At 39.4% G+C, this 9,990-nt stretch overlaps 1 protein-coding gene across 1 annotated transcript; it reads right to left on the bottom strand.

Moving 5' to 3' along the window:
• Window positions 1–1,606: 1,606 nt before the first annotated feature.
• slitrk5b (SLIT and NTRK-like family, member 5b) lies at window positions 1,607–9,568 on the bottom strand. Its single transcript, XM_048194894.1, has 2 exons — window positions 8,242–9,568; window positions 1,607–4,792 (listed from the first exon to the last, which is right to left on the bottom strand). Exon 2 carries the CDS (start codon window positions 4,745–4,747, stop codon window positions 2,243–2,245), a length of 2,505 nt encoding a protein of 834 aa, XP_048050851.1. The 5' UTR covers window positions 4,748–4,792; window positions 8,242–9,568; the 3' UTR covers window positions 1,607–2,242.
• Window positions 9,569–9,990: the final 422 nt, after the last annotated feature.

The following is a 9,990-nucleotide window of genomic DNA, read 5'->3' as shown; positions in this document are numbered from 1 at the left end:
AACGACTATGTTTAAAAGGTCATGTGAATGAGAAACGAAAAAAACCTGAAATGCCGTTTCACATCTGGACTTTAATTGAGACGGTCCACTTTTGTATTTGACAAACTGCTCTTGTGTTTTCAGTGCAGATACTTAATATTTGCTGTGAACGCATTTTGGGCCATAAGATGTCATTCCATGAGCTGAATATATTATTGTCCTGCTTGAAGCAAACAACCATATGTTTATCCGTCAGTTATTCAGAGATTTATTTAGGAACATCTGCTCCATATGGACAAAACTTCAGTGCAAAAACGGATTCATTTCATTTGCACATGAAAACACAGAAATGAAATTCAATATAGTCATGACAGTGACTTATAAAAGCATGAAATAATTGCTAGTTTCAGTCAACAACTCCAGTACGTTTTACACAGGCAACAGAAATGAGAAGAAACACTGATGTTTTTGCATAACAATCTCTCTGGACCGCCTGAAGCCCTGCATGAAATTTTCATTGGCATTTGCTGAATAACAAACCCTCGTGTAAAAAGAGGCTCGGGTTGTTGTTTCCTTCACTGAGTCACACATCAGAAAGCTGAAGGGGGAAGGGGCTGGTTTTTGGCGTATGCGGTTTCCCTGTAGTCGTCGTCTCCCGCGGCGGCTCTCATGGCGATTCTTATTAGCCGACGTGGGCGGACAAACGCCGGTGACTCTTAAAGGGACTTTACAATATTGCACAGCAACTGTAGGGTAAATACTGTGTGCTTCGAATGCATATGCCTTTTAGTTCATGTACATACTGAGAAAGAACCCTCGTATAATTACAAATAAAAACACATTGCACCCTTTTCCCAGCACTGCTAATTAAATCTAAAAAGTAATCGACCTGCCAGGGCTGTCAATATAAATGTTACAAAAATCTTCTTAATATAATTTAAGCAAAAAAAGTGCAAAGATCTGCAGAATGGACATATTTAAGTACACCAGTATGATTTATGTAGAATAAAAACACAATGAAACAGATTGTCCTTTACGTCACAGGTGCTTTGAAATAAAGGTGAAAGGTCACGACATCTTTAAGACAAGTGTCACTTTTACACTCACACAGAAATCATTCATGGACCTCAGAACGTACTGAACAAATGATACTGAAGTATTTTTAATAGGATTAGTGTGAGAGAATATGGAGTGAATCTCACAAAAACACCCCAAAATTTAAAAGAAAAAATTAACTTGGTTTTAAGGATCATTTAGATTTGTTCCATTGTGACAATTTTGCATGATTTTTTTAAAATTATTCTTTTTTAATAATTTAATGATGTACTTTTATTTAAAGCTGTGCACTGTAAACAATGATATGATCAATAAGTTATGGCAACATATGTTTTAAATTAATAAATAATTTAATTAATTTACAAAAAAAAAATTAAATTTAAGTTTAATTTTTTTTAAATAATAAGAAATATTAAAATAATTTAAGTCATTTCAACATTTTAAAGGTAAACAAGATTCAACTTGATTTTTTTTAAGTCAGTTTATTATAATTTAAGTTACTTGTACAGCCAATTTCAATAATTTAAGTATTATATTATTATTATTATTATTACTTAAGTTGGACATTTTTTAGTGTATTAAAAGCAGAGGATTAAATACTACTATGATGTATAACTAATTTACCATTTAAATTATACATATTATAAATATATATTTATTATATTAAATATATAATATTAATAAAGAATTAATAATATATTAATATTAATCACATTAATCACATTTTTGTTTTTTTGCAATATAACAATAGAAATTGAGGGAAAATGTGCTTAATTGTCCAGCAAATAATGTCACAATTATATATATATATATATATATATATATATATATATAAAAATACTCATTTTTGTATTAAAAGCAGTACATCAAATATGATGTATAACTAATTTACTATTTAAATAATACAATTGGTTTCCACATTAATATATTTATTTTGCAATATAACAATGGAAATTGAGGGAAAATGTGCTTAATTGTCCAGCAAATAATGTCATAATGCAAAAAAGTAGGCTTCTTTTTCTTTATGCAAAATATAATTAAAATATAAATAAAATAAAAATCACTATAAATATAAAACGATAATTAAAAACATACATAAAAAAATTCTTTTGAATTTTGAGGTGTTTCTAAGATTCACCCTTTTATCTCTCAGATAAATTTTTTTTTTTTTTTTTTTAAGAAAAGAAAATGAAGACAAATGCATATTTCAGAACTGGGTGAAAGTTGTCCTTTTCTCATGAACCTCCAAATAGTCGGGTTCAAAGTGAAGCTTGGCTTTCAGCTCCCAGTATTCGCTCCTGTTGGGCTCTATGTAGACGGCGGCTGGCGTCGAGCAGTACACCACACTCTGCTGAACCCTCTCCGGATTCAAGTACTGATGCCTCACATCAAAGTCTGCATGTGTGCCATGTTTACAGGACAAATTACCCCTGTAAGAGGCCTGCTGGTCCCTGGCCAAGATATCCCGGTAAAAGTAGTTGTCGTCCAAGAGCGGAGAGTGTCTGTTGAGGGCGTCTGGAGTTCCCGCGCTGAACTCGGAGCTTATCGCCACGCTCCCAACGTCTTCATCCGAGTTGGATGCCAGAACTCTGTTGAGCTCTTCGAAGTCTCTGTAAGTCACGCTTCCCTCGCTGTTCTTTGCCAGGCTCTCCGCCGCGGGTGGGATGTACTCGTAGACATGGCCCGCCGACGATCTAGACTTCGCCCTGTCGTTATAGATTGCGTTGGCGCTTACCGATGCCAAGCGTTCAGACTTTTTCCGCCGCTTCATTATGACAGCAAACAGCCCTGCCGCCACGAACACGGATAATATAAAAAGCAGCAGCAAGGCCAGTATTAGAACGGAAAGGGGAACCGCTGGATACTGCGTGTCATAATCCAAAGCCGTTTCTAAGGTGATAGTACTTCCGGGAAAGGATTCCTCCGAGGGCGGCACGACGGAAGACTGAACATTTGAGCTTTCCGGGCAGAGATGAGAAGAGCGAATGTACCGCACGTCCTCTCCCGAGAGTCTCGGCGGAGACTCGCAAACGACGGTGTTCACCACAGTGCCGGCGCCGAGCTGCTCCAACCAGCTTTTCAACTCCAAAATGGGACACGAACAATCCCAGGGGTTCTCGAACAGATCGATCTGCACCAGTGCCGCAAGTTCGTCCAGCACGCCGGCCACCGGAAGAGTTCGAAAGTGGTTGCTGCGCAGATTCAACCGAGCGAGGTTTAATCCGTCAAAGACGCCCGGCGGAAGAGTCTTGAGGAGGTTGTTGTTGAGGAACAGCAGCTGAAGATTGGGCACCTGCTGAAAGGCGCCGGATGCGATCTCCCGGATGACGTTGTACTCTAAATACAGAAACTGCAAGCTTTGGAGTCCGTAGAACATATCCTCGGTGAGACGCTCGAGCAAGTTGCCGTTCAGGTAAAGCCTTCTCAGATGTATTAGCTGGCCGAAGGTCCTGTCGTGAATGATGGTGATGCGGTTGTTGCCCAGGTGGAGCAAATCCAGTCCGGTCGCACCGTCGAAGTCTGAACTGCACACCGCAGAGATGTAGTTCCCGGTCAGGTACATCTTCTTGGGGTTGTACGGCTTGGGATCGAGATCCGAGATGCTCTCGATTTTCCGCTCCTGGCAGTTAACGTTCAACCCGAGGTCTGAGATTTGGAGATTGCAAGTGCAAGCGTTCGGACAGTCTAGAGGAACCGGGGATTTTGTCTGGTAGGCCAACATCGGGCCGTAATTCGGCGGCTTGCCGGAGGACGAGCGAGGAGTGGGTTTGACGCGCAGCTTTCCCGACAAACGGCTGCTCTTCGTGGAGCGCAGGATGGTCGAGGACGCGAAGCCCGCCGTCACGGTCGCCGGCGTCGTTTTGTAGAGGATCTCGCTGCCGTGAGCCGGTTCTGCGCGCATCTCGTATTCGGCGATGGCTCTGCGGGGACACAGTTCCTGCTTGGAGATCTCGTCGAGGTCTCGGCCGTGCAGTCGGAAGGGCGTTTCACACACCACATCTCCAACTAAAGCCGTGTAGGATATGCTTTCAAGCCAGGTTTTTAGCGCAATGAGCTCGCAGGAACAATTCCACGGGTTTTCTTCGAGCTGTAGCTCCACAATGTGACTCAAGTGCTCCAGAAGGCCATTATAGGGAAGCACTTTGAGCTGATTGCCTCTCAGGTCAAGATGAGTTAAAGGAACGTACTGAAAGATGTTGTTTGGCAGAGACGAGAGCAAATTGTCATTGAGGATGAGCACCTCTAAGTGACGTAAAACGCTCAGGGCTTTTGGTTCAATGTGGCTAATATAATTATAGTCAATCTGCAGGTACTCCAGGCTTTCAAGTCCAAGGAACGTTTCGTCCTTTAGTGCTTCAATTTTGTTGTTGTTCAGATGCAGTCTCTTTAATCCCTGGAGTCCGTTAAAAGCGCCAGCTTCGATTTCTGATATGTCATTGTTGCCCAGATGTAAGATGGTGAGTCCTTCATAATGAACAAAATCGTTGAGCGAGACTTTCTTTAACAGATTCCCCGTGAGCAGAAGATGATATGCGGTGAAGTGTAAAGGCGTTACCTCTGACAGACTGTTAATTCCTCTGTTTTCGCAGCTGGCTGTAAAAATCCCGTCTCTTTCCTCACAGACGCACAGGCCTGTGCATATATCCCCATAAATGTCGAACATCTGAATTAGGCTGAAAAACGTGGCAAAAGATGATATCCACATATGCATGTTTATGACGATGGATGGTGGTCGAGTAGAGATGTGTGCTGTCACCTGAGGAGAGGAAAATGCAAACATCAACTAAATAATGCATCTCATGACATACGCATCCATAATATTAAATACAACAAATTTAAAAATAAGGATAAACACAAGTACAGTCAGTGCATCTAAACTTGGACATATGCCTTCAGAAAATGACTCAAATAAACCACTGAAATATTTATCAGAGCTAAAATGGTTATGCCATTCTGCTTATGTTGCGTATTGTCGACCCTATGCAGTTCATTAAAACACTAGTGCATTGCGATGTTTGATTTAAAGGACAGTTTTTCTTTATTTTAAAGCTGTATCGCCACTTGACGCACAACCTGAAGCAGAAACAGTACTAGATGTGTCCATCTCATATTGTGGAAGACACACAGTGGGTTCAGATATAACTGTAGGCTAACCGCTGCCTGCTGTACGTATATACTAAAGCCAAAACAAGTGATATGCATGATGACATCAGTGTTACATGAGACAAACGCCACTGCTTCAATGCTACTGCTCCGATTCAGTCAAATGGGATGTAATAAGGGCAGTAGACGGCCCACTAGTATTAAAAAAGATGTCTTTAGTCACGCCTTACAGGTAAAAGAGTAATTTCATAGAAGCATTGGCTATTTGTTTATGCTTGAATGCGCATTCGCATTAGCTAGACCCGCCTGAAAAAGATTAATTGTGTGCAAACTAAGCTAAAGCAGCAGAGTTTATGACACTGTTGTTATTCCTGATTTGAAATATGCATGCAAGCATCAATTCAGCATATAAAATCAATGCTAAATGCAAATATTAGAATGCATCTCGCTACATAAGCATGCATAATATCCCAATTATACAGCAAGTTTTTGGTCTTTTCATTGCATGACTTGAAATATTGCTACCAAATGGCTTTTCTACCAAGATGGCATGTTCAAGCCAGAAAAATTATAGCTATGTGTTGTTGAATGCACATAAACACTATCACGATGTTGTAATTACAAGTGGAAAACTCTGGATTCTTTATGCATCTTTTTGCTAAAAAAAACCCTAATGTTTTTTATGTAAATCGCAATTAACTTCCCAAAACTTAAATATGAACTGCCTATGACTTGGGTAATATACTTAGGTTTGGATCTTCACACCAATTACTAATTGCGCCATCTTCTTGTGTCTCAAAATGGTTACTATGATTATTAACCATTAGTAAAAATGTCTTCATATGTCTTTAAATGATAACCATAACTGCATAATTAACTTGAGTTTCACATTAATAATAGCCTATATAAGTGAGGATTAATAATGTTACCGTATTCATTGATAAGTCCATCCATTTCTATGTAGTAATTGACCATTTATCTTTGCTTTGAACTTATTTACATGTAAAACAATAAAATAATTTCAACTCATATCAATATTTCATGTCCACATATTTACTTAATTTGCAAGTATCCGTGTAACATCCGTGATGCACTTTGGTTAACATTCTGGCAAGGTTCTCTCAAAGTTACGAACAAACGTTCTTCCAGTAACGTTAATAAAACATTCATAAGCAGTTGCGTAAACAGCCACTATGTTAAGAATGTGTCTTAGGGTAATGTTTTTCCTTTGCGTTTTTTCGCGTACAGGCAGCAGTGTTGTCAAAACGATCCCCGTTCACACGAATCCGCGACTAAAAATGCTGTATTCTGCTGCCAGGCCAGTAGATGGCGATGTCAAGCCTCGTTTACACTGCACGTGTGCGCGGCGCGTTATGGCTCCGACGCGGCTACCGGAGCTGATACGCGGCCACTCTAGTCAATGCTCGTGTTTACACCAGCCGCGCCGCGGTGCGTTTGAGAAGCGTCCCAGAAGCGGCTCGCCGCGCCGTTTCGCTAGATATTTTTTGACGGACGCCACATCCAAGACACGCACTCCTGCTCGTATTTCACATCACTTGAAGGCCAGAAGCTGAAAACAAGAGATTCAAAGTTGAAAAACTTGAAATTTCTTTGTTCTTGTTGTCCATAACTGAACTTTTAAGTGTATTAACTTCATCTGCAGGCTACAGTAAAATAAAGTATGGCATAGCAATAAACACAATTACACCGGACAAAATATAACCAATTAGCCATTAAAAACACGAAAAAAATCAAGGAAAACAACGTTGGACAGGCAAATCTAGTTGTCTCGCGAATCCAGCCGCTTGGAAGTAACAAAACCTTGCCGGAGCCGTGACGCGCCGCAGACGTATGCAGTATAAACGAGGCTTCACTTTGTAAAGAAACACTAACACGTAACACGCACATGGCATCACCGTTTTCAAATGTGCATTTTTGTAATTTACACGAAGGCAGTGTTGTCAAGTCTGCCGTTTTCCCGCAGAATTGGGCTACTGTAACACTGTTTCCACGGGTTGTTTTTCATGTCCGCGGGTTGAAGCGACCCCAAATAACATGATATTTAGCCATTTAACACGATGAATGTGAATTTTACCTGCCAAAAAGCGGATTTTACCCTACCGGAATTGATTGGGCTAGTTTTGAGTAGCAATTAGGTGGATTTTGTTGTGAAAACCTGGCAACCCTGTATGGAGACGATAGCGTTTTCAAAAACGTGCACTTTGAAACCCCTTTTCAAAAGCTTGTTTTTTCAGGCCACCAAAACACTGTTATTGTGTAAATGAACGGCCAGAACGCATAAAAAGTTTACTTTTTTTAGTTGAAAATGGTGTCGTGTAACCAACTAGCAGTTAACCAAAGAGTAGTCAGTCTTTTCGGATTCAAATTAGACCAATATACCTTTTTATGTAACTGACTTCATGACCAGTCTTGACAAAAAAAAATATATGACGTGTAAAACTGCAATTAGCCAATGATCTATAATAACGTTATTTATGTATTGTTCATGCAACTTTTTTAAAAAACATTTCTACGTTACTTATTTCAAAACATTCAAAAAGTAACGTTTGCATGAATGTAAAATAATAAAAAACGGAACGTTCCCTTAATGTCTTTGCAAACCAAACGTTTTGAACATTCAGAAATAACGTTTCCATAACTTAATAGGAACGTTATCAAAATGTATATTTTAGTCAGCCTCACAAAATAAGCCCTTCAGGGTTTTATTTATCGATAATGAACGAATGACTGTGCTTTACCACATATTTGAACTCATTATTTGAGCGAATCGCAGTAAATCTACAATAACGATCGAGATTGATCTGAACTGGGAGAAAAAAAAAGTTGAACGACGTTAAACGTCTCTCACGGGCGCGCGCACAGAAAATGACGGATTCCTCTCAGTTGCATATCATCCTGTTGGATGTCATTATATTGGTTACAGACGGCTGACAGACAGACAGCAGACATTCATTCCCTCACAGAAGCTCCAATAGCGATGAGTTTGCCAATAACTTCTTCATCGCCGCGTGCTGCAATCGATCGATGTCAAACAAGTAAAGACGATTCCCAAACAGTTCATGCACATGTTATTAGTCTTACCCGAACAAAACGAGCATCTCATCTGGAGAGGTGTTTTCCCTTGACGCCGCTGCTGCATTTACATGTTAATTCGAGCTCTTCTCGGCTCAGGATCCGGTGATGCTCGTCAGGCGACCATTTCTCCGACTAACATGACGAGCACGCGCTGCATCCCTCAGATGTGGGAGGGGAGGAACAAAACACTGGCATATGATGATGATGATGATGATGATGATGATGAATGAAATCAAAAAATCATATTTATTTAATCAAAAGCTGTTAGGGTCAATGAGAGGGAGAAATGTGCAGTATTTAGATAGGTCTGAATGTCATTAGATCAGCTAAAAAGAGCATTTTCTCGATTTGTTCAGTGTATTATATGTTTTGCATGCGTTTTTGTTTGGTACCTTCATCAAACCAAGCGTCATTTATTTTTTAAAGAAGATTGTTTTTCATGCAAAGCTTAAGTTTGAAGACATTATAGGCTACTACACAGATTTTGTGACTCTAAACTGACTTTATAAACCCACTGTAATCACCAGATGAAGAGCAGCACAGATGCTTTGGTATCGTTCATTACCAACTTTTTAATAAGACACAGCATACGCCACACATTCTATTACTTCTGGAGAAAAGACGGGGTGAAGCTGCTCTGCTGAATTCTTGTTCTAGTTAAACACTGTGCAACGATGCATCATTTACACGATCATGTGCAAAAGGCTGGAACGGGTCATAAAATCATCACATGTAATAAATCACATCAGCAGCACTTCTGTAATTAAGTCTGCCAACATCTGCATATAATACAGGAACTGCTTCGTTCACACAATCACAGCATGGCATATGCTATTTTCCTGCACTGGAATCTGACTAGATTTAGTCTCAAAGTATAAAGCTTTTCAGAGGATATTTTTAATGCTTATGATGATATATAGAGGCAGCATTCGTTTTGTTTTCATGTGCTGTTCAGAGGCGGGTTTATCTGAAACAGATTAGAGCACAATAACAGACTGCCATGAGGAAAAAATCAATAACGGTGTGACCGTCTTCACAAAATGGTTGTACAGAAAAATCCCCCCCAAAACAGCATGTGTAGAGATGATCAAACTTTCTGTCTGTATCCAAGTCCTGATTATTTGATTTTAAATAAAGCAGAATGTACAAGTTTAATTGATATGTGTGTCAAACAAACTCATTCAAAGATTTCATGTCATTGAGCTGGAAAATCCAGAGACTAGTTTTTCCTCAAAGCACAACTTTGTACCTTGTAAACATGACTTTGTTTCCAGACAGAATGATAAAAAATTGATAATAAAAAAATGTTTCCCTCATGCATGAGACTCTGATTTGAGTTCATGAGCAGTGATGGATTTATTGCTGATATTCAGAGAACATCAAATGAGCAACAATATTTACTCAAAAATTGCCTGGAGATTTTGAAACTGATAAACTAACACTTTTATTAATCGACCAAATCAACGTGGTTATTGGACGATGTTCATAATCCCATGGCAGAAAACTGGCTGATATACTAGAGTCAAAAAGTTTGTTTTGGATGGAGGAATATATTATGCTCTTAGATCTGTCTTTTCTCCAGGAAAAATCGTGCTAATAACAATATCTCTTGAGGTATTTCTTGTAGAAACATGGAGAAACAGCAGTGTTTACTTGCAAATCTTTACAGGTGTCAACTTCTAAGATTTGTTAGAGAGCAAAACATCAGCACAGAGAACAGAGATCTCTCACTCGTGGGCTGTTTTATATAAACAT

The sequence above is a fragment of the Megalobrama amblycephala genome, linkage group LG6 (assembly GCF_018812025.1).
Source record: "Megalobrama amblycephala isolate DHTTF-2021 linkage group LG6, ASM1881202v1, whole genome shotgun sequence".
In the NCBI taxonomy this organism is placed as follows: Eukaryota; Metazoa; Chordata; class Actinopteri; order Cypriniformes; family Xenocyprididae; genus Megalobrama; species Megalobrama amblycephala.
Note: the sequence above shows the minus strand (reverse complement) of the source record. Positions and strands in the feature narration are given on the sequence as shown.

Coding starts and splice junctions, on each gene's coding strand:
- slitrk5b (XM_048194894.1), bottom strand. CDS start 4,747: ATGCATATGTGGATATCATCTTTTGCCACGTTTTTCAGCCTAATTCAG.